The sequence below is a fragment of the Aethalodelphis obliquidens genome, unplaced genomic scaffold, assembly GCF_003676395.1.
Source record: "Aethalodelphis obliquidens isolate GAN/ISIS:26980383/991018 unplaced genomic scaffold, ASM367639v1 scaffold44, whole genome shotgun sequence".
NCBI lineage: Eukaryota > Metazoa > Chordata > Mammalia > Artiodactyla > Delphinidae > Aethalodelphis > Aethalodelphis obliquidens.
Window position 1 is genome coordinate 15,782,090 of NW_020837988.1, and position 25,546 is coordinate 15,807,635.

Below are 25,546 nucleotides of genomic sequence, written 5' to 3' on the forward strand. Positions count from 1 at the left end.
AGGTTTACATTGCGCTTCCACAGTTGCACCTTCTGCCTTGATGAATTATCATCACCTCCACAGAATAACTGACTGCTTCTCGGAGGGACATCCCCTCACAAAGTACCTTCCACGCTTTCCTTCCACACCGATTCCCTCACGAGCTGCCTCACTCACTCACTCTTCTCCACTTTTGTTGACGGCACACGTCCATTAAATGCAATTGTATAACCACGTCACTGCATCTACTGATCACCCCCAATCGCCACCTTTGTTTAACAAATATTAAGTGAACATCCACTTCATGCCAAACCCCGCGCGGTGGAGGATTCCAAGGGGCCCTGCTCTTGTGAAGCTTACGACTTCTTTGGGAAGAAAAGCAAGTAGACAAGTAGACAAGAAAACCACCTGCGAAGGTGGCAACAAGTGCTCTAACGGAGGTCTAACTCTATGCGAAGGAGCAGGGAAGCCTCCCCGCCACAGTGACCGCCACCCTCCGAGAACCACCACCATTTCTGAGGGACTGCCGGCTCCGGCCCAGTCATCCCTCACTCTGCCCCTTGACTGTCCGCCTCGTCACCTCACTGCCCTTTCTGGAACCTTCACTCATCTCCGGAACTGTTCTACTTTGTACCTCACACCGCGTGGCCGTCTTCTCTCCCTCAGCCTCAGAGGCTGTTCCTCCCCATCGCCTTAGCGGGTCTCCCCTCCCCACCTCTGTCCCCTGAAGGTCCCACCGTCTGCCCCCTACGACTCCCCAATCTGTCCCTCGCTCCCTCAGGTGTCTGCGGGTCCTCACGCGGGTGCTTCAGCTCCTCGGCCCCTCGCTCGGCGCGACGCTCTCGCTCCACCTCCTTCCCGGGCTCTGGCGCAACGAAGCCCCGCCCCCGGGTCACCTGACCGCCCTGATGCTCCGCCCACTGAGCACCCGGCGCTGGGTGATCGCGGGACCCAGGCTTCCTCGGATGCCGCCGCCACGGCCGCCTTGCAGGGGCTCCGGGGCTCCGGGCAGCGGCTGAGGTCGCCGCCGCCTCCGCCCGGACTAGAGAGCGTTGCGGCCGCACCCGTCTGCCCCACCTCATAAGGGCCTGTGACCTCACCCGGCCGGGGGTCGGCGGCCTGGACACGAGTGGCGGGGCTCATCTCCGAGCTTTCCCTCCTGCACCCTGGACCTCGATTTCTCCCTCCATCCTACACGCTCTCTGCTCTTCTGGTAGCTGTGTTCATTTTCCGGTCCGCTATCCTTCCCCATCTGATCCCATTTCAATGTTATCTTCTATCCATCCTTTGAATACCTCCCGCCCTCCCTTTCTTCTAAAGCATTCCATCCTCCTTCGCTTCTATTACTTAGTAATGGACAGTGGCTCCAAGCCGTTTGTCCCACAACCTTACTGAGATTTGTTCTAGGCTGCCCTTCCGAGGACTAACTCTACTTTTGGAACAGATACTTTGTTTTTTTGCTGAAAATCAACTTTTCTTTTCATGCAGATGAACTGATATTGGTGAAAGAAAATACACAAAGCAATTGTTCATGGCTTTCCGCAGGAGTCCCTAAAACGTCGTATAAATCCAATTCGATGAAATTAATCGTCTTTAAGGTTTGTTAAAGTTGTAAATGCTCTGTCAAGCAGAGTGTTTTGAAAATAGACCACGATTTAAAGTATCTTTTCTTTACAAACATATAGGTAACATTGTTCACATTGATCGATCCAACGTGAGCTCTCTCCATTATTTACATGCGGCGAACAGCATGTGCTTTAGAGGCAGATGTATCCAAATTCAAATCCTGTTTATTCATTGCACCTGGTGGGGCAAATTACCCATGCTATCTAAGCCTTAATTTTCCCTGGATTGTGATAACTCAAAACTGTATGTGTAGTACCTAATATGTTACCATAGTTAATTCCTTCAGGGATACTGCTATGATCATTTGTACCTTAAACCCTGCTCTGTAGGCATTCTTTAGTACGTTCAAAATGTATACAGTTTATCTCCCTAAATAGTCCATATGTAATCTGAGTGCTGAGACCATGTCTTTTATTTCTGTAAATACCCGACTCTCCATTCCCTACTTCCCCACCCCCCACCTTGTTTACAGTCACCTCTATTAATGACTCAGCCCATTTTCCACCAATTCATACAGCATCAGTTCCAAATGTGTAAGGACTCTAATGGCTGCAGTCTGTACGCTGATCAACAGACTATGAATGCTTTAAAAATCTTGAACACTTGTAGTTTTTTTAGCACTACATCTATTCATGAGCTAGTTAGGTACTGTATCAGTCAGTTTCATAGACCCCCCCCCCACAATAGCACCAACTATATATTAGTTAGGATTAGATTCTTTTGCCAGTAACAGAAAATTCCTAAATAATAGTTGACTAAGCAAGACAGAATTTTGTTTCTCTCTCACATTCAAGAGGTTCAGAGATAGTCACTCCAGGGCTAGTGTGTACCATAGTTGCAGGTACATAGGCTTCCTCTATTGTATTGTTCCACTGGCTTCTGTTCCAGGGGTGATTTAATGGAGCTACCTCAGGGTATCTTTCAATCAGACTAAAGACTCTAAAAATTTTAAGGTTATGCTTCTCAGATCTTCTCATTTAAACAATAGGGCTTCTAAAAAGCTTAAGGCTTTTTTCCTTCGGCAGAAGCTCAAGGTAGAGAAAGATTTATCTCAAAGATACTTACGGATATATGGCTTTTAACTCATGGACTGAACCCCAGTAAGATTCACAGGAAATTCACAATTTTTAAAGAGAAATGTACTGTCAGAAACACTGCCAGCTTGGCCTCAAAGAGACAGAGAGAGTACAGAAAGAAAAGAGGCCTTTGGACCCTCATGTTCTATTAGCAGGGAGCAGGCTGAGAAAACTGTTTAGGTGCAAACCATGGGCTACCTTTCATGAAAAACGGATGACTTAGAGGCTGTAACAAAGAGCCTACAGGGTAGAACCTAGAGCCAAGGAGAATTATTCTGAGGCCTTGAAGGTGGAACTGCAAACCTGTACCTGAGTGAATTTGAGAATTGCAATGGGCCAGGAACTTCTGCGCACCTCCTGTTTTCTGTCTGTTGGAACAGGAGTGTCTGTAGTAGTTATCCCATCTGTCCCACCATTTTACATTGGTTGTTGTAGGAAGGAAGCATATAGCTTCTTTAGTTCACAGGACTTCAGATTGAGAGGTACTCAAGTAGCTGTATATAAGGAATTCACCCAAGAAGCCTATCTACCCCTGGATGTATTTAGAGGATAAGACTCTGGACTTTGAGCTGATGCTTGTTAGTCTGCGACCTTGGGAGCTTCCTGGGGTGAAATCTGAAACCAGCCCCCCACATGAAGGGCAGGGAGAGACCAAAGAAAGAGGCAGACCACTCCACATTGGTAGGTGGCAGGTTTAATAAGCAAGGGAACTTACATACGAGGCTTGTCTTGGGAGGCTGCAAGACAAGTAGATTTCTGCACCCACCCACCAGAACCCTGAAAGTTTATATAGAGGCTCTGGGAAGCAGGGAGGGGCAGTATAGCAGTAGAGGATTAAGAAGTACAAACTATTATGTATAAAGTAAGCTAAAAGTACAGCACAGGGAGTATAGCCAATATTTTAAAATAACTATAAATGGAGTATAACCTTTAAAAATTGTGAATCACTCTATTGTAACTTATATAATATTGTACATCAACTATACTTCAACAAAAATTTTTTTTTTAATTTTAAGTTTATATAGAGGCTTTAACTAGGTTCAGTCATATATAACATCTGGACAGTCTCAACAACACCTTACTGTCTCAAGGCTACGTCCTTGAAAAAGTTCCCACTGTGGAAACAGTAGGCAAAATGTACATTCCAAGGACAGGCGAGGAAGTGAGGAAGCTCCAGTTGGCCAGGTTCAGCTTGTGGGTCATCCAGCAGTCTCATCTTCTTGATTACCTCCTCCAACAATGCTGTAATAGGGTAAGACTTGGGGGGCTTGGGAGGGGTGAGTTTATTTTGCATGTGGGAGGACTATAAATTTGTGACCACGGGACTTCCCTGGTGGACGAGTGCGTAAGACTCCACACTCCCAATGCAGGGGGCCCAGGTTTGATCCCTGGTCGGGGAACTAGATCCCACATGCATGCCACAACTAAGAGACCACATGCCACCACTAAGAGACCACATGCCACAACTAAGAAGTCCACATGAACAACTAAGAAGTCTGCATGCTGCTGCAGCAAAGAGCCCGAATGCTGCAGCTAAGACCCGGCACAGCCAAAATAAATAAATAAATAAATGTTTTAAAAAAATAATAATTTGTGACCAGAGGGTGGACTGTGATGATTTTTAAAATATGTCCACAAATACTTTGATGCTTGTATTAGTTTTTCATTGCTACTGTAGCAAATTACCACAAACATCATGGTTCATGGTAAAAAACAGCAATTTTTTACCTTACATTTATGGAGGTCAGAAGTCCTAAATGGGTCTTACACGGCTAAAATCAAAGGCTGCATTCCTTCTGGAGGCTCTAGAGGAAAATCCGTTCTTACCTTTGCCAGCATCTAAGGGCTGTGTTCATTCCTTGACACATGGCCATATCACTCTGACCTGCTTCCATGATTACATTTACTACTCTCATTCTGATCCTCTTGCCTTCCTCTTATAAGGACTCTTGTGATTAAATTAATTCTACCCAGATAATCCATGATAATTTCCCTATCTCAAGATACTTAATTACATCAACAAAGTTCTTTATTCCATGTAAGGTAGCATATTCACTGGTTCTGGGGATTAAGATATGGATATTTTGGGCTGGGGGTGGGAGTGGTCACAGGCAATGGTTTTGTCTACCACAAAGTTTTTCTTTTCAAGAAGAGGCATCTAGTTCCCTCCCCTTGAATGTGGGCTAGATTTAGTGAGCTATTTATAATAAAGAGTATGGCAGAAGTGATGATGTGACACTTAAAAAAACTAAGTAATAAAAGACATGGCAGCTTTCTCCTTGCTCTCTCTTGGGTTACTCACTTGTGGAAAAGCCAGATGACATGCCACGTGAACACTCAAGCAGTCCTATGGAAATGTCCTATTGTCGATAGCCAGCATGGAACTGATGCCTCCTGCCAACAGCCATGTGAATAAACCATCCCGGGAGAGGATCCTCCAGCCCCTTTGAACCTTCCGTTGACTGCAGCTCTGGCCAACAGCTTGACTACAACCTCTCGAGAGACTCTGAGACAGAACCACCCAGCTAAGCCATTCTTGAATTCCTGAACACAGAAACTGCAAGATAGTGTTTGTTGTTTTAAGCTGCTAAAATTGTGTGGTAATTTGTTATACAGTAGTAATCCCCTAGGTCACATCTTGATCCATGATGTCTGCTTACAGTCTAGCCATCATCTCTACATTCCAGCCTGCAGGAAGAAGGAAGGGGAGAAGAAAGTCACGCTCCCTCCCTTAAGTGGCACTTTCTGGAAGTTGTGTGCACCTCTTTCATTAACATCTGTCAACAGATGGCCATCACACACCTAGCTTCAAGAGAGGCTAGGAAACAGTATTTATTCTGAGCAGCCATGTGTCCAGCTAAAAATTAGGAGTTCTAGTACTATGTGAAAAGGTGAAAACAGATACTGGAGCACAATTAGTAATCTCTGTCACAGTGGGTGATTATAAGGGTACCGAAAAGTAAAGTCTGGCATAGATCCATCAACATTTTTCCTTTTTCTTAACAAAATATTTCCATCGGCCATCACATGATATTTATACAGGCATTCACTCTGACCTCTCCAAAGAATCATGCCTATTGTGCTTGAGTCACAAAAAAACTAATATATTAGGTAAAACACAATGAATTGTGAAACTTTTTCCTTTCAAAGATATTTTCAGGGACACTGTTAAAGAATAATTTACAACGGAGGTTTTGCCTAAAGTCTCTTAAATTTCCTAAATGTTGCTTTCTAGATACTTACATTCCGTGTGCATTCTTTGGTGTACTGTCAGAAAATACACAGCTAATGAAAAATATTTCCTCTATGCAAGAGGCTGGAGAGACATCACTATGACATTAGCAGCTGCAAGGAACACAGTCATGTTCCTGATCTATAATTTTCCTTTCACACACAATCCATTCTTGGATACCCACAGTAAGTGGATTTTTAAAATTTTATTTAACAGCATGGTTAACCCCGATCAAAAGGTTTAAAACTGCCTCCTTGTGTGCTTTAATCAAACTAAAACAAATTAGGAAAATGTATTTCCGGAATATATTATATTACAAAACCAAGTAGAAATTATTTTTCAACAAGTATTAAATAGCTTATCTGCAAAGCATATATTATTGTTTCCTTACATCATTGTGAAAAACGAGGGCATTGTAATTCCAAGAGAATCTGCTTATAATTGGTCCCAGTGGTCATTAGATGTCTATTATAATAGAATTCAAACTACAGAGGTCAAGAGTTAAAGGATTACACGTATACTTGACATATTGCTTTCCATCTCATTTTCACATAAAGTCCTCCATTTTCATCCATTTAGTCATCAGTTACCATGACGTAAATAAAACAATGAATCTTACAAAATTTCACCATATAAGGACTCAGTCTAGGTTCACATAATCTTTTTATGATGACATGTACTGTATTGTGTTTTTAAAAATGTACATTACGTAAGGAATGTAAGACTCAAAGGCAAAGATAATAAATGTTCTATAAAGTACTTCAATGCCACACTGTCAGTGCTTAATAAATTTTAAATAGCAAAAAGTGAAGTTACAAATTCTAAAGTCTTATTCTGGCATCCTATTGGATGATACTGTTAATAATTAAGATTTTGATCCTATCTCCTGTGAATTAATGCAGTAAGAGTATTTTTTTGCCTCAGCTTGGTACACACAAAAGGTTTTCTTCTATGCCAGCCAAGTATCCTGTTAGCGTTTTTTTTCCCTGTGATTCTGATCTATTCTTTTAGTTTTTCATGGGAATTTGTGGCTGTGAGTGAACCCAATAAGCCTGTGATTACTTAACTTGGAAAATGGATTGAAAGTAGACTTTCATTTTGTGTGGGTAGATATTTGGTTTTCTTAATCTATCAGCCAAGGTATGTTCTTAATCCTTTAGTAACTGAGCTGACTTATTGTGAACTTCTTTCTAAGCCAGAAAGGATAGGTATGTGATTCCTTAAATCAGTGGTTCTCAAACTTGAGCATGCAAAAAAATCACCAGGGGGACTTAGATCATCTGGTCCTAGGGCCGACACTTTGAAACCCACTGCCTTAAATAAAAGTTGGAGTTTGGAAGAAGTTGATTCCAAGCTTCATGGATGACTTTGAGGGGTTCAAGACTTCAGTGGAGGAAGTCATTACAGGCGTGCTGGCAATAGTGAGAGAACTAGAATTAGAAATGGAGCCTGAAGATGGGACTGAATTGCTGCAATCTCATGATAAAACTTGAACAATGAGGAGTTGCTCCTTATAGATGAGCAAAGAAAGTGGTTTCTTGAGATGGAATCTTCTCTGGGTGAAGATGCTGTGAAAATTGTTGAAATGACAGCAAAGGGTTTAGAATATTACACAAACTTAGCTGATGAGAAAGCAGCAGCAAGGTTTGAGAGGACTGACTCATTTTGAAAGTTCTACGGTGGGTAAAATGCTATCAAACAGTATTGCATACTACAGAAAAATCATTTGTCAAAGCAAGAGTCAATCAATGTGGCGAACTTCATTGTTGTCTTATTTTAAGACATTGTCACACCCGCCCCAGTCTTCAGCAGCCACCACCCTGAACGATCAGCAGCCATCAGTATTGAGACAAGACCCTCCACCCGCAGAAAGATTAGGACTCGCTGAAGGCTCAGATGATGGTTAGCAGTTTTTAGCAATAAAGCATTTTTTAATTAAAAAATAAAAGTTGGGCATTTAAATGGTCCTGTAAGTAATTTGCCATTAAGCCTTTATTTTACTAATTTATGCTTCCTGCAGACAAAACCTAGACTAAATTGACAGTTCTGTTGAGATTATACAAGTTCCTAAAAAATCTCCAATTAAAAAAACAAAACTCTGACTCTCATAACAGTAAAAATGTACTCATTTTGTTACTAAAGTCTAAAGAAAAGCTCTAGGTTCCAAAACTAACTTCAGTTCCCGGAATCGTCATCATTCTGTTACATTTGGAAGCACACTTGTTCTAAAATAATCATTTGTGAGGCAATGACACTCTTATTCACCCAAAGGAAACAGAAATAACAACACAGGAAGCACTGGGCAGCCTTAAGCCAATTCTTTTTGGAAAGCACATTTAATTCACCGTTGCACAACTCAAACAGAGGAGGTGGTTAGGAAGTCAGGAAGTCAGGTAGGTAATTTCAACCAGGAATATTTAACAAAGAGAAATATCTTGAAATCATGAATGGTCTAGGAATATCTGAGAGGTAAAGAACTGACTTCTTATGTGACAACTTGTCAGGAATGTTCAAAATTTCCCATTATTGTCCACAGACCCTGAGATTGAACGTAAAATATCTCCAAAAGAGCTAGGCACAAATAACTTCTTCAGGCTGTTTTGTCTGAGGCTAAAATACTATTTTGATGTTCACCCTACACAATGCCAAAACTGACTGCTCTTTGCTATCTCGGGAGCACAGCTACAGCTTCTCCCCACATACAAACAGTACTGATCTTCAAAGACTATGAGCCTCATTCCAGAAACTCAGACAAGATTGTTACTGTTTTTTTCATCCTTTGAATACATGTTCCTCCTCCTTTGATACAGTTTCTTCATATAAACCATTTTATCTAAAGAAAGTGACCAACTGTTACTCCAGTGGAGTCTCTTCTCAGTAGCCAAAGGTTCTAGTTAGATTCTAAACTTCTTGGATTCATGATCATCCCTCCCCGTTTATCCCTCTACAACATTACCATCCTCAACAGGAAGGTGTAATCCACGAGTGAGGCAGGGCTCGGTCATCTGTCCTGTTCCTAATCCCAAGGCTTATTCTCAATGTTAACACATGGATACAGAAGACACATTGCAGCTACTTCTTATGGAGTCCTCTTCCCCAATTCGTGGATGAAACCATGTGCAAAGTGAACAAAGAAATAATAACTAAGTAGAGCTTAAGTGCTACACCAGGAGATGTAACCACCAACAACAGTTGGAAAAGGGGTTCTGTGAGACGACAGAATGAAGCTTTTTCATTGAGAAAGGTGATATGGGATGACATCTGCTCTTGCCAGAGCCAGGTCTCCCAACTGAAAAAACAAACAGTATCAACATCCCACAGAATCCTGACTGCATGTTTGATGCCACAGTAAGTCCCAGCATCACAGACTGTTGATACTGAAAGAGACCGCCTAGACTGGCTGGTCCAAACCCATCATTTTTCAAACTAGAAAACTGAGCCCCAGGAAAAAGAAAGTAACTTGCCTTAAGGTTAAAGTTCCTTAGCTGCAACACTGAGGCCAGGACTTAGATTTTCTGACCATCAGACCACTGTTTTTAGGCCCTCCCCTTTTTCTTGGGGAGTGGTGGTGGTGGTTAACGTTGAACGAATGTAAACACCAATGGAGTTTTTCTGCTTTTGCTAGAAAAAAAGAACAGCCCATTTACCTCCTCCTGCTTGGGCAAGGTCCAGCATGTCCATGTGTCCATCCCCGCAGGCTTCAGGGATGAGAGAGCCCTTACAGACCCAGCAACTGGGCAGCAACTTGCTATGAATGACGCCAAGTGGGAGTGTCTGCATCCAGCCCAGGTCTGTGTGGCTTTTCACCCTTTTCTTCTTCATCATCAAATAAAATTACAAATATAATGCAAGTGTGTTTATATCTATGCTCCTTTAGATTAAACAAGCCTCATCATGGTTTCAGGTGCCCCAATGAGAAAAATAAAACAAAATTGCACTTGTGGCCTCTCAGATTAAAGTCTGAGTTAAAATGAGGTTGCCCGGCCCATAGGAGAATGGGCCACACACGCTGATACGACTGGCCCGTCATTCCACCCTGGCACTTATGCCCAGCAGACTCAAAGACCCGTGGGAATGACGCCTTCACAAGACACCCAAGAGGTAGATAAATGCAATCAGCCCCATGGGTGGACGTAGCACACAGAAGCACAGGGTTGGGTGTGTGGAGGTGCCTTGGACACGAGACAGAAGGCCTGAAGGGTGAGGCCAGACCTCTGGCTCTAACCATAGCACTCTCCCTGGAAGGAAAAGCTTCTGGTCATGAGAGAAATTCCCAGTATGTAGCAAATGTCTATAGTAGTGAGAGGGTGGAATAGGAGGTAAAGAGGTGTTGCTGGTCTAAGGGTGACACACTTTTTCTACACGAATCACTAGGGTAGAGCTGTCAATGAGGCAAATCTGAAGGGTTAGGATTATGAACTGGGGAACTTGGGCACCTTAACCCCAGGCCATGCATGACCCGTGGGTGACCCTGCCGTTCTCACTCTCAACAGACCGAAGAATAGGTAGCAAGGACTTCCTTTAGGAGAGAACCATGCTGGATTGAGGTGATGGCAAAGACAGGCAGCTCTGATGGTTCAGCTCTCCCCGGATTTCTCCTTCTGCCTGAGGGAAGGGAGAGGAGCTAGGGGCATGGATGACACAGCAAGGCTGCAAAGCCTGGCAGTTCCTACCAGAGCTGCTGAGAGTCAGGCCCAAGAACCACAAACACAGGGTAAACCAAGGTCCCTTTCTCTGAAATGAGAGGCCTTGGCCCTGCCCTCCTCTTTAAGAGAATGGCCTGAGAAGGAAAGCTGGCTTCCCACTGAGGTAATGAAGAATACCTGCTCAGCTACTAGGTCACCCTCAGGTTAAGCAGGTAGACTCCCTGAAGGAGGCGTTCTGAGGACAAAGGCGAGGAGCTCTGCTTATCTGGGACACATCACAAGTTTTAAGTTACACACTCTCCCACACGGAGCACACTCACATGCACACACGCACAGAGACCCACATTCTTCCAACCCACCCCACTCCAAGCCCCCAATTCCGCCCCACAGGTATTGCCCCTGTAAACACGACAGCAGAGACACCCACAATCCTGGGACAGTCTGATAGTGATCTGAGGATGACTGCCTGTCATTAAGTGCCCCGATAGGTGATGTTGGTGAAGGTGGACGTGGCCTCTTTATACAGTGGGTTGTTGGCCTGCGGAGAGAACAGAAAAGTGTCTTACAGCGAATTCCTCAATTCTTCCCTACACTCAGGGTTTACATGTTTACCCAAGACACTCTTCTCTGGGATACACCATAGATGGACTGCATGATGCTCATGGTACTCACACATTTGCTCTTAAGGAGGGAATGGATAGGAAATAAGAGGACAGATAAAGTGGAATGCTATCTTGCCACCATGCCTAAGGGGTTAAATTCAGCCCATCACTTTTGGTGATCCCAAAACACTTCAAGATAGCTTTTAGCCAATACTTCCTATTTCCTCCCTCCCTATGAACTCTCTCTTTTGCCTTTCTCCCTTTTTTTCTTTGTTGTGACTGTGATTGGGAGTGTGGGCAGAGAAGAGAAATGTAGCAGGTGGTGGCTGGAACATATAGGACCACATTTGCTCAAATAATTCTTTTTTTTTTTTTTTTTTGTGGTACGCGGGCCTCTCACTGTTGTGGCCTCTCCCGTTGCGGAGCACAGGCTCCGGACGTGCAGGCTCAGCGGCCACGGCTCATGGGCCCAGCCGCTCCGCGGCATGCGGGATCTTCCCGGACCAGGGCACGAACCCGTGTACCCTGCATCGGCAGGCGGACTCTCAACCACTGCGCCACCAGGGAAGCCCTCAAATAATTCTTAATCTGTTTTCATCTCATCCCTCAAGCACTACCCACAAACCGTCACGTTATCAGGAAAAAGGCCCTCACAATAATTTGGTTTCCCAAATTATTTTCTAACAAAAAGAGACAATTCCCATTAGGTCTAGTAGTCCTTAGTGGTAGCCTCAAGAAACAGAGCACGTTCTCATGTGCCTCAGAGGGTCAGGATTTCTACATCATCTGAACAGAAACATCTCAGTTTCTTGGGACCCTTGAGTACAATGGCCTGAGGTCACCATCAAATGGGAACAAACTTTCAGCCTAACCTCAGGTATTCAGGGAGTCGGTCATTTGGAAGGTCCAGAAAAAAGTTAAAATGTGGAACACGAGCCAAAGGAGAATAAAGTAAACTTAAGTATACAGAAGGTTCTCCATAAATGCTTGTTTGACTGGATTCAATCAGGATAAACTTCAGGGAGCGTACTTTTAAGAGGCTGACCCCAAATAATTCCTATCATAACCTAATTCCCTCCCACAATCAGGAAAGCTGCTTAACTTCTCTATACTCAGTTTCTTGGTCTATAAAATGGGAATAATAATGTTACCTACCACACAGGGCTGTTATAGAGATGAAATAAATTAATACGTAAAAAGCATTTAGAACAGTTCCTGGTAAATCCTCAGTAAATGTTAGTTATTATTATCTGTCTCTGTTTGTCTTTAATGCTTTCATCAGTAGTATATCATGTATTACTATATGTCCTCAGTGTAGGATTCTCAAGTTTGTCCTGTCTCCCTCACTCAGAGAATAAGTTTCCTTTTCATCACTTCGCGGTGTCCAGAGCAGAGCTGAGCCCTCTCTGTGCTCAGTTGGTACTCACTGATGCGGTAGAGAGAGAATCGGGTGGTTTCCAAGAAGCATACAGACAACAGGACAGTTAGACCATCTCTCAATTTCCAGAACAGAGCTAACTGGGAAACTATGGTGCTGGCTGATGCTGGCCACCCTAAATAAGCATCTGCTGCTTCCTCTTGAGACCCTTGAACCAGCGACTTAGGAGAATGCCCAGCTCAGCCCAGCCTCTTACTGTGTCCCATTTGGCTCTGGCTCTCTCTTCCTCAAATTTAGCAAACTCCTTCCGGTCATGGATGGTAATGAGGAGCTTCCAGATGAGCAGAGTAGCAAGGCCGATGAGCAGAATGGCCCCCATCACTGAAAGCAGGACCACCAGGATGTCAGGGCCCTTGGGACACTCTGTCAGGAGAGAGCACAGAGCAGGGTGGTTGGCAATGGAACAGGAATCATTCGAATTGGCTATAAATAAGATCTTCTTGACAAAGTAATGAAGTATTGGGTTGGCCAAAAAGTTCGTTCGGGTTTTTCTGGCCAATGTCATGAAAAACCTGAACAAACTTTTTGCCCAACTCACACTAGAAAGTTATCTAAAGGGAACAGGACTTATAAAATAAGCCAATTAATTTTTTAAAGGAGGGGGGTACAAGCTTTAGAGCAGCAATAATCTGTCCTGATTGTTTTAAATGAGAGGTTGTTAGTTGGTCACCCACAGGTGGAATCTAGCCTACTCTGTGTGAGTCCCCACAATTGGTTTTTGTTTTTTAATTTTTTAAAATAAATTTATTTATTTTTGGCTGCGTGGGGCCTTTGTTGCTGTGCGTGGGCTTCTCCAGTTGCGCAAGCGGGGGCTACTCTTCGCTGCGGCGCGCAGACTTCTCATTGCGGTGGCTTCTCTTGTTGTGGAACACGGACTCAAGAGTGCAGGCTCAGTAGTTGTGGTGCATGGACTTAGTTGCTCCGCGGCATGTGGGATCCTCCCGGACCAGGTCTCGAACCCGTGTCCCCTGCATTGGCAGGCGGATTCTTAACCACTACACCACCAGGGAAGACCCACACAGTTGTTTATTAAAAATTTGATTTTTGTGGGCGACATTGAGTAATCAGGAGATTCTCCCTTTAGAATTTCAGATTCTTCTTCTCTTTAAAAAAGAAGTCAAAAGACCTAGAACCACTGAACCTATATTTTTATAGGGTTGTAAATGGCTAGGGCTGAGGAGCAGCTGCCCCTTTTAGATGGGACACGTTTTTTAGTTTGCCAGACTCCTCACTACTCCCTCTTTTCTCCACTAAACAGAGGCAAAGTGTGATTTGCCATTGAGTCTGTGCCACTGTGGGCTTTGGAGCCAGACTGCCTGGGTGTGAATCCTGGCTTTCCACTTACTCTGCTATGTGACCTTTGATAAATTATTTAACCCTTCTGGTGTCTGTTTCCCATTTCTCCATCTCTAACAGTAATAGCCCTGACTTCAAACCTTTATTATGAGGAATAATTAAGTTAAATATATTGAAAGAACTCAGAACAGTGCCTGGCAGATCCAGTGCTCGATAAATATCAGCTACCATTATTACTGGTGCCTCTGTTACACGTGGCTGTTTTCCCTAATTTACTTACCCAGCTCCTGTAGGCATTTGAGTTAGCTGCCCTGGTTCAGATATCTAACATCCCCGAGGGCTGGGAACCAATGACAATTTTAGCATACTTTGAGACTAGGAGGCTTGCCAGCCAAGACAATATTTTGGGTTTCTTCCCAAAATATTTAGTCATCCAAAATCCTAACCCTATTGAGAACCGACTTCCTGTTCAATCCCAGTCAACAACCAACATAAACAGAGGTACGTCACCCCTCTGAGGGCCAAGAGGAATATGCTCTGAACAGCTCTGCTTCCCATCAACCACAGACGTCTGATGAGTGACCTCGCTCCAGTAACTTCTCAGGTGTTATGTAATTAGGTGTTTGTATATGTGAGTACTGATGGGCCTGGAAAGGAGTCACACCTACCTTCCACACTGTTTCCCACCTTCTTCTCTAAACATGTACACTATGCTCACCACACACTACCCAAAAACAGCCACCACCAGAATCCAAGCTGGCTATTTCCCATCCCACCAAATTACAAGCTGTCTATAATGAAAGAAATGTCTGGAGAGAGGCTGTGAGGTTCCGATGTCCAAGGTCCTAGGAGTGAAGGGCCCCCGTTCTTCTGGGAAAAGCAGTTACGAATTCTCCGGAAGACTGAGGTAGGGCTGACCCTCAAACCTCAAAGTGGAATCTCTTCAATTTTACATGTCAGTACAGGCAGGACAGGTAGAATGCCAGATCTTAAGGGGAAAAATTAAATCTCTTAACCATCTGTCCTGAGAGGGGTGGATGGCAGGCTTCCTGGAAGCAGACACAAGATCAGGCGGTCTCTGGAGAGCCCTCCCAGCCACAGGGATGATGGCCCACGGCGGGTGATGACCCAAGGTCAGGGAAGACAGGGTAGGGTTAGCAGACTTGACAGACAAAAGTACAGGAAGTCCAGTTAAATTTGAACTTCAGATAAACAACAAATAACTTTTTAAGTATGTACCACATATTGCATGGGACATATTATATTTTATCAGGCAACACTATCTGGAAGTGATGAGGGCTCGGCTCAGGGGAGCTCATAACCTGAGGGCTGAACACCACTTGGCCAACGCCAAACTCTGGTGGTGCCCTCTTCACTGCCCTGCAGTGGCTCAGCCCTTCAAAAAGGACATCTGCAAGGACATGAGTTAGGGAAGAGAATGAGAATAATCTCCTCCTACACTCAGGGCCCCAGACGCTACCTTCTACTAAAAGCCAGAGACCCTGAAAATGATTGGAGGTTGGGGTGAGAGGAGAGGCAGAACTTGGAATTCCAGGACTACAAGGTAGGAAACGTAGGTCTAGGGTCCCATCTCCTAATGTGGAGGAAGGGGTCTACTGGCAGTAAGCCTAAAAAGTTACCCTCCACTCTGTTAACTAGTTATGTGTTACCATCCCAGTTATCATCATCTTCGTTCCCCACAACTCCAGGAAGTAGATTCCAGTCTCAAAATACCAGGTCAAATGATTTGGTAAGTGATACAGCAAGAGCACCAGCCGGATTGTTATAACAAAGAGATGAACTAATGTTAAACCCCAAAGCAGGAACACACTGCCCTTCTGTAATGAGAAGGGACAATGGTACAGATCGGGAGGGTGTGGGAAAATCCATTTAATGTGTTAACACAGGTGGATGGGAAAGTGTGAGGAAGTCACGGCCAAACTAACCTACATCTGCTCCCCCAGAGAGATATACCCAGACTCCTCCCTCTCCACTTCCCCACACCAGCCTTCCCTGAGTCACAAAATAAAACTAAGGTGATGCCCTTTCCTTACCTTCCTTCTCCCTTATAAAGGATGAGAGTTCTGGAAAGGCTGATGAACAATATCACAAATGGGGACCCCATGCTTTCCTCTACCCACGGGGACAGCAACACCCTGGGTGACATAGATGTAGCCCTCTTCCCACCTTCAACCCCTCCCTTCTTTAAGCAGCTAAAATTCTGCCAACAGATATTAAGATGTATATAAGTCTGTCTGTCTCCTAGGAATAATCAGTCCTATTAATTCATTCAAAAACTGTGTATTAGGTATCTTCTCTGTAAATGACTGAGCCAAGTATGGGGATATAACAGTAGATAAGACAGACACCATTCCTGTGTTCGTGGAACTTATGGTCAGCTGAGGGAGACAGCCGCTATGGAGAACAGTATGGAAGTTCCTTAAAAAACTACAAATAGAACTACCATACGACCCAGCAATCCCACTACTGGGCATATACCCTGAGAAAACCATAATTCAAAAAGTCATGTACCACAATGTTCATTGCAGCTCTATTTACAATAGCCAGGACATGGAAACAACCTAAGTGTCCATCAACAGATGAATGGATAAAGAAGATGCGGCACATACATACAATGGAATATTACTCAGCCATAAAAAGAAACGAAATTGAGCTATTTGTAATGAGGTGGATGGACCTAGAGTCTGTCATACAGAGTGAAGTAAGTCAGAAAGAGAAAGACAAATACCGTATGCTAACACATATATATGGAATTTAAGAAAAAAAAACTGTCATGAAGAACCTAAGGGTAAGACAGAAATAAAGACACAGACCTACTAGAGAATGGACTTGAGGATATGGGGAGGGGGAAGGGTAAACGGTGACAAAGTGAGAGAGTGGCATGGACATACATACACTACCAAACGCAAAATAGATAGCTAGTGGGAAGCAGCCGCATAGCACAGGGAGATCAGCTCGGTGCTTTGTGACCGCCTGGAGGGGTGGGATAGGGAGGGTGGGAGGGAGGGAGACGCAAGAGGGAAGAGATATGGGGACATATGTATATGTATAACTGATTCACTGTGTTATAAAGCAGAAACTAACACACCATTGTAAAGCAATTATACTCCAATAAAAAAAAAAGCAGCAATTTGATAGTGTGATGAAGGCCCATCTAAAGGGAAGCACAGCTGCTGTGAGAATCAAACAGGTCACCAAATCCAGTCATCGGAATGGAGGCTGGAGGAGGTCTGAGATGGCTCCTCAGGGGACGCGATGCATCTAAAGCAGAGGCGTTCAAACACTGGGGAATATGTCACAGTTACCAGGAGCATTAACAAAGGACACAGAGGCATAGGCCTGTGGAAGCAAGACAGGGCTCAGGACTCTGGATTTTTTAACAAGGGAACATACAAAAGTTTGAGAACCACTGCCCTAAAGCAGGGGCCAGCAAACGACGGCCCAGTAAGCCAAATGCGGCTGGCCACCTGTTTCTGTAAACGCAGCCAGACCCCTTCATTTGCATAGAGTCTATGGCTGCTTTCCTGCTACTGTGTCAGAGTTGAGTAGTCACAGCAGAAACCACCTGGCCCACAAAGCCTAAAATATTTAATATCTGGCGCTTTACAGAAAAAGTTTGCTGGCCCCTGGTCTAAAGGATGATTTGAAGAAACTCCTATGGCTGTAAAGAATGTCCAGCGACCGACTGATTTACCCTCTGCCTTCAGAAATTGTTCCTTCACTCCTGAAAGTTCTTGTCCACCCCTCCCATCCCCAACGCCCGCCACACTGTAGTCTTTATCCCTCTGCAGTGTCCTTACCGATTTACATGCCTCTCTCCCCCATGGTCTGTGAGTACCACATCTGCCTTATTTACTGTTATAACCCCAGCACCTAGCCCACTGCCTGATATATAATAAGTACTCGAGAATATTGTCAAATGATTCATTACTTAGTCCGTTGTTTAAGGGAAAGGAAGGAGATGAAGGAAATAAGGGGAAGCAAGCAAATCTACCATGCTGGATGGTGACAAATCTGTGGTGGGTCTGTGTGTGACGGGACGAGCTCCCTTGCTTCCAGAGGGTCTTGAGAACAAGAGGTAAGTTTTCAGCGTTCAAGGCGCCTTGGGCCGGTGCCTCAAGCACCTAACCACATCCTGTGGTGAAGCTGGCAAGGGCAGCTTGCCCTCAAACCTCAGGCCTTCCTCTGAAGCAGCAAGCAGGTTGCTCTTGGCAACCATTTAACTTTTAGAAGAGCAGATGCCTTGTGCTGGAAAGTGCTAGAATTGAAATTCCTTACTTCTTAACATTATCAACCTCGAAAAACGCCATGCTATATATACTCTGTTCCTTGATGAGCTCCATACCTCCCTTCTTCCTCTCCTGACCCACCTTCTTATGTTTCTATCTCCTAAATTAGCAAGTAAGTTCTTGCTAATATTTGTGTTTATACACCCTCACACCCAGAAAACAGGCCCTGACTTATCACTTGTAAGGTCAGGTTTAACCTGGCTGCATCTGTTTAAGAGGAGTGATGGGTGGGAATAACTGCCTAATATTGGTCTCCCTCTCCCTGCGGGGCAGGGTTGGGACCCTCAGGGTTCACTCACCGGGCTCTTCTACCACATACAGGATGGACTTTCCACTGGAGTCTTCATAGTACTGGAATCTGACGACACAGTCCTCCTCATTCTTGTAGGTACAATTCACAGCATCCTTTCCAGTGTCCTCTGGGGGAGGGGGAAAGATGGGAGGATGAAAAACAAGGCAATTCCAGAAAGAGGGAGCCACCCCCAAAGCCAGTCATGGGACGTCTGGGAAAGCAGGTGACAGGATGTCACGTATGCCTGACGTTAGGCAAGATGCCTAGATTCGAGAGGGCTGTGGTGCCTGGCAATTGCCTCTGGATGACCCTCGCTGATGTACTTTGTCCCTCACAGGCCCTTTCTGGTTCTTATTCTTTCCTCTGGAAGGGACATGACATAAAAGCATTACATAATCTGATTCAAAACCTGGCTCTATCACCTACCGGCTATGTGATCTTGGCTAAGTTACTTGACCTCATCGAATCTCTCCCTTCTTCTAATCGAAGAAAAGATACCCTCACTCACAGGGATGGTTGAGAATCAAACAGCATGAAGTCAACTACCCAACACACAGTGGGCGTGCCCTTCCCCCTCATTCCTTTCTCTACTTGCTCAATGATTCTCAATAGTTTGTTTACTCAGCCCTTATATTTCTTCTATTTCTGCTTCCAATCCAGCGTTCCTCTCCAGAGACATCTCCTCTTCTCTGACTCCCATCTGACTCCCATGTTTTGTTGGCTTCATCCCTTCTAATTCTAAAACCTGTTATTCTGACTGTGAAACTATGGGCTACCCTCCACCAGCTGCACTATGCCCCTACAAGATTAAGCAAAGGTGCCAAGGTCACACAGCAAATAAGTGATGGAGTAGGGGTAGGACATGAGTCTCAAAGCACATCCTACGGACTTTAACTCAATATGCCTTCAGTAAACCAGTAGTATTACAGGACAGTGGAAAGAGTAAGGATTTCAGGATTTAGTTCTGATCTTAACTCACCCTCATTTGCTTGGACAAGTTACTTAACTTTCTTGAGATTCAATTCCTTATCCTCAAAATGAAGACAACAACAGTACTAAGTTCTACTTTACTAGGTTGTTGGGAGGAGAATAAGATAATGTGCATGAAAAGATACTTTTATAATTTGTATGAGTTATAAAATTCCATACAAAGAAGCATTTATTTTTATGGTTATCATGGTGGGGGGCTGGGGTACTTATCGACTAACTTGGAATACCCATCTGGTCTAGATGATAAAAATATCTCTGGGCTTCCCTGGTGGCACAGTGGTTGAGAATCCGCCTGCCAATGCAGGGGACGCGGGTTCGTGCCCCGGTCCGGAAAGATCCCACATGCCACGGAGCGGCTGGGCCCGTGAGCCATGGCCGCTGAGCCTGCGCGTCCGGAGCCTGTGCTCCGCAATGGGAGAGGCCACAACAGTGAGAGGCCCGCGTACCAAAAAAAAAAAAAAAAAAAATCTCCTATCTCAGCAGTCTGTTCCATCTAAGCTAATCATAGGCAGCCTGGTCTCCTCCAGAGGAAAAACTGTCGCTTAACTCAATCCCCAAATCACTACCCTCACTCCAGCCCCACTTTTGATATTAGCCAAAGGGTCCAGGGATCTAAGTCTTTCCCATAACACCCCACCCAGAAGCTGGCTGGCTAGCTGTGTCTTACTGTGGCTCTCACTGAAAATGTGTTTCCTGCCTTCATGGGAGATCACTATCTCCAGAGAGATTGCCATCTCCTGGCACCACCCAATGCCTAGCTGGCCCAGATAACCACGTCAGGTATGTGACAGCAGCAAAGATCATCTCCTTTTAAGTCAAGATGAAATACAAACCAGAATAATTGCAGGCAAGAGTTTTGCTCTCCATCATGTTTCTATCTGTCTTACTCCAGGAGGGGCTCTGGAGAGCCAAACGGGCTTCAGGCTAATGATTTTGGCTACAAATCCGTAAGGGCGAAGGTTTCCCTCTAAACCAGCAAAGCTGTATGCCTGGGCATTGCTTAACACTCTTAGTTAGATAAACTTAGTAAATGATTACTGGCCTACTAAGCTAAGATTATCGTGGGTAACCACTTCCTCACTCTGTGCCTCAGTTTCGTCATCTGTAAAATGGGGTACATTATCTTCCTTTCCTTGGGGTGGTACAGTTAGGGGTGCCTGATTTAGACATACTTTAAAGGGTATTTGCAGGATTTTGCTGAGCCCGTGGGCTCTGGGAAGCAGAAGGGGAAGGGACTGCTGAACAGATAAGTAAAGAGGCAGGAGGACTCTCAAGAAACCCAGTCTTTAAGTGCCCGCTGTACGTCAGGCCTGCACAACATGCCTTCGAGGTGGGAATTACTCTTCCGTTTTGCAGATGAGACTTGGATAGGTTATGGGATTAAATCGGAGAAATTTAGAACGTGGGTGTGTGCAACTGTACGACATGCCGAACTTACTAAGCTCCTTCACAGGCTCGATCTCATCACGGCAGTAACGGCTGCAGGTATTCTCCTCGAATAGGGCTCCTCGGTTAAACTTCTTACACTCCACACACTCCCTAAAGGAGAGAGGACATAAGCATGAAGGCAGGGAAAGAACAAACCTCAGTGTGTTTCAGTCTGGCTCTGCCTGCCATACACCAGGAAAACTGTTCCACCCCAGAAAACAAGCACAAACAAAAACATCTGTAAGACAATCCTGGGGTCCCAGATAGTCACGTCTGGAGTTCGGGGTGGGAGCGCCCTCCTCACCTATAGGTAAGGCCAGGTAGGCAGAGGCCCCCGGTAACTTCATTAAACTTCTTTATGTCCCATCCAAGACTGTGACAGGAGGGCAAACCCTACGCCACTTCTGGGAGCCTTAAAGTCAGAAATGGTCTCATAATTTGGGGGCCCGGTGCAAAATGAAAATGTCAGGTTCCTCATTCAAAACTTAGTAGGAATTTCAAAACAGTGACAGCAGAACATTAAACGAAGTGTAGAGCCCTTCCAAGCACGGGGTTCTGTACAAATGTGCAGGTTGCACGCCCATGAATCCAGCTCTGCTTAAAGTAGTAAGAGAAACAGCAGCGCCACAGGCCTGGGCCAGCAGGGACTTCCTCTGACGCCCAGATGAGGGACATTTGCAGCGGTGAACTTCTCCTGTTTCCCATAGTGTCCTCCGTAACCCCAGCCCCACATCCCGCACAGAATCAGAACACGAGCACTGGAACACTCCCCAGGAGTCACCTGGTTTAGCCTTCCTCCCAACTCAGGGATTCAGGATCCAGCCTGAAAGAGAGGCTTCTCCAACAGCAGTCCAGCTGGTCCTACTCTGTCCCCTTCACGCTTGGCTCTACCTCCAGTTTTTCCCCAAGTTTTCAATGGAAAGAGGAATGCTAGTCATTTGCTGTAACAGACTCCTCTCCCTAAAGCTTTGGTGAGTAAGAGAGAACCTGCACAGTCTGGGGGACCCCCAGACACTCAACTCTCTCCAACTCACTCACTTCTTAAAGGTGCAGGCATCAGGGCAGGTGGGACACTTCTCACAGGTGTCCCCGTAGGAGCCCGGCTGGATGCAGACGCAGCTGCCGCATTCACACTTGCCCCGCCCGCTGCACAGCAGCCCATTGCTGGACATGCAGGTGTCCGTGCGTGTCGTACAGTTGCAGTAGTAGCCGGTCCAGTCGGAGTCACACAGGCAGTCCCCACAGCTGCACTGGCCATGGCCTGAAAACACACAGCCCAAAGGGGCAGACCAGCCAGTGAGGCCCCACCCCAGGACAGCATCCTGGCTTTACCCCTCCTCACACTGCCACACTTTCACCCCCACACTGAGCCGTTAATCATCTTCTACACTGTCCTCATAGCCTCATGCTTCTCTGCATGCTGTTCCCTCTGCCTAGATGCCCTTTCATCCTGTGACCACTAGCAAACTCCTACTCACCCTTTAAAGCCCAACCCAAATGTTCCTTTCCCTCTGTAACTTTTCCTGACCTCCCCAGGCCAAAGCAACTGTCTGCCCATGTGCTCTCCCAGCACTTATAAATACCTCTATTTCAACCCTGATGTTCAACCCATTTGCTTGCTTATCTGTTTCTCTTTCTGGATTGTGAGCTCCCTGATGGGGGAGCACCTATCATATTCATTTTTCCAACAATAGTGATTAGCATAACATCTGGTACAGAGTAGGCATGCCATTAATGTTTATTTATCCATCCATTCAACAAATATTTACTGAGCTCATACCACAACCTGTGCACTGGAGACTCAGGAGTGAACAAGACAGGCAAGGTCCCTACTATCACGGAGCTTACATCCTAGTTAAATTCCTGGAAATTCACACAAACCTCCACCAACATGTGCCCTGGGTTGTATTATCATAGTATTGCAAAGAGCCGTCAGCCCTAGTAGGAAAGACCTATTCACTTTCCTACATGAGTATAGGAACGGGACAGAGAGACTAGGGTGGGGGGTTGGACGGCTTAAATGTAGGCATTAACTCTCAACACTATATTCCCCTAATATTCATCTACCCATGAATATTGGTAAACTTGGCTCCTAAATCCTACAGAAAGGTGACTCATTCTACAGGATTCTGAATCAGGAAGAAGTGGGTGAACAATAGAAATCTGATTGTTAATCAGAGGAAAGGCAGGGAGCAAGGGGGAAGTAACCTGAATTGGTCTGAAAACCATGCCACTGTGTGAGCAGATGGGCCCCAAGATGGTGGAGGAGAGGGTGGTACACAGCCAAGCTCAAATAGCAACTAGCTGGCAGCCCTGTCCCCGGTGACCCCAGTGGGTCTGATAAATGTCCATTGGCCACTATGGGTCCCTCTGGATGGGTATCACCCACTACAGGATGAGTGATACCAGCATAATCCTCTAGGAACCACACCGGCATGCAAGACTCAGACACACCTTCACTGTGTGTGTGTCTGCTTCCCGAGAAGGAAGGGAAATACAACCTCATCTGCCCCAGCTGCCAGGGACATCTAGAGAGTAGAGCTACCGGGCTGGCAGAAGGGTGGAGAAAGAAGAAGACTGCATTGTGAGGTTGGGTTCCCTAGCAGTATAGCTTGTGGTGAGGATTCTTGTTCCAGTGACTTACTGGGGAAGCAGAACGGAAGGAGGGACGCAGGACAGGGCAGGAGGCAAAGGCCGGCAGGAATGCGGTCTCATCTGGAGACTCCCCGCAGCCTGATCCCACGGTGGGCTCAGGAACGTGAACGGTACCACGATAACCTTGAGGCAAAGGGATTGGCTTTGTGTAACCCCACTGTCCATCAGTCATCAGCCAAGCTCTGAGAGCAATCCAGGTCCTGTCAGCTGAATACAATTCTCCAGAGGAGGGGCAGCTGTGAGGTATTATCAGTAGCCCTACCAGCAGCTGGGGGATGGGTGGGCCAGCCAGCAGAGTGGGACCCCACAGAGTCCACTACACCCAGCTTCTGGCCACACCTCCCAGATAGGGAAAAGACATCACAGAGGCCTGGCAGCACTCAGAGGCCTCCGTCTCCTCTGAAACGCTTGTCCCATAGTGTTTCCTTTGTGAGGCTAAACAAAGCCATCTTTGAGAAGACTTGTGCAGGCCAGCCAGGGAGTGAGGCTGGGAGTGGAAGTGGCAGGCCAGTGCCACTAGGCTGACTCCAAGGCCCCGGCAGGGTCAACCCTTAAAAGGAAGCCACAGTGTGGTAATGTCACAGGACTGGCACCCCTCCAGCAAAACGGGTTCACAGGAAAGTCAGGGGAGGAGGGTGGGAAATGAAGAGAAAGTGTAAGAAAGAAGAGGGAGGTAGGGAAGAAGGCAGCCGGGGGGGGGGGGGGGGGGGGTGGGGGGGGGGGGGGGGGAGGGAGGAGGAAGGGAGGGGCCGGTGTTCCAGGTCAGAAGGAATGAAGTCACTCTCTCTATATAGCTTGACCTTCTGGGCTGATGCCTCACTCCACCGCCCTCCTTTATAAGCCAGCCCTTCCTCTGACTTCCCACCTCCTCCATGAAGTCGCCCAGGCCTCCCCTGTCCACAGTGAGTCTCTCTCCGGAGGACTCCTATGACACCCACTTCCAGGATCTGGGAGGTTCTGCCTCGTGCTGTGAATTCTCCTTAGGTAAGTTAATGGAGAGCAAAACTGTCTTTTTCATGCCTCTTTATCCCACAACACTACGGCACACAGCACAGAACCTGGCTCACGTGGGTGCCTGATCAATCTATGTTCACGGATGTGGCAGGTGGAAGAGTCCCTTGACGACAAGGACGCACGCCCTGACGTTTGAGGGGTGCTGAAACTGTGCAATCACGAAGACCATGCCTCCGGTGGGGAGGAGAGGACAGGGACGTCCAGGGGTTGAAACAATGGCCGAGGCATAGTGCTCCTGCCTCATGAGCCCCTGCTTGAGCAAAGAACAGACCAGGGCTTCCCCGGTGGTGCAGTGGTTGAGAGTCCGCCTGCCGATGCAGGGGACACGGGTTCGTGCCCCGGTCCGGGAGGATCCCACATGCCGTGGAGCGGCTGGGCCTGTGAGCCATGGCCGCTGGGCCTGCGCATGCGGAGCCTGTGCTCCGCAACGGGAGAGGCCACAACAGTGAGAGGCCCGCGTACCGCAAAAAAAAAAAAAAAACAGACCAGGTCAGCAGCTCTGGGCAGGGACAATGGTGAGCTGGGCTATAAGCCTGGCCAGGTCAGGAATCACGCATGAGCCCCGTTCACCCATATGGACCGAGGGCCTGGCACAGAGCAGGTGCTCAGGGAGCATGTGTTCCTGACTGTCTGTCAACGGAGAACGTGATCATGGCACCACAGGGTCCAGACCTGAGGCCAGCGGGCACCCAACACCCTGGCAGGAAGGGAGAGGGAGGCCTCTGAGAAGCTGCAGCGGCTGTCCGGGGTTCCCTCGTGTAATTGGCAGGAGCACACTGAGGACGGGCTGTTCTTGCACTGCTGGGAGGCAGGAACCAGCGCTGCTGACCCCGGCAGCTTTGTTTTGTGGCTTCAGTGTGGCCGGCAGCCAAAGGAAACACACTCTGGCCGGGGTCCCTCCCACATGCCTCAATCAGACCAGGAACAATCAGGCCACAGAGGAGCAGAGGACCTCCCTCCAT

At 46.3% G+C, this 25,546-nt stretch overlaps 1 protein-coding gene across 2 annotated transcripts in view; it reads right to left on the reverse strand.

Moving 5' to 3' along the window:
- Positions 1–7,878: 7,878 nt before the first annotated feature.
- The window catches only part of ITGB3 (integrin subunit beta 3), a 52,524-nt gene continuing 34,856 nt past the window's right edge, over positions 7,879–25,546 (reverse strand). The window contains exons 11-15 of one of the 2 annotated variants that reach the window (XM_027081295.1): positions 21,954–22,176; positions 20,926–21,026; positions 18,505–18,624; positions 12,796–12,962; positions 7,879–11,097 (exon numbers count right to left, since the gene is read on the reverse strand). In XM_027081295.1, the coding sequence (XP_026937096.1) occupies positions 11,032–11,097; positions 12,796–12,962; positions 18,505–18,624; positions 20,926–21,026; positions 21,954–22,176 (677 nt within the window). In that variant the 3' untranslated portion in view covers positions 7,879–11,031. The remainder of the gene's footprint in view (positions 11,098–12,795; positions 12,963–18,504; positions 18,625–20,925; positions 21,027–21,953; positions 22,177–25,546) is intronic. The other variant, XM_027081296.1, reaches the window with a different exon arrangement.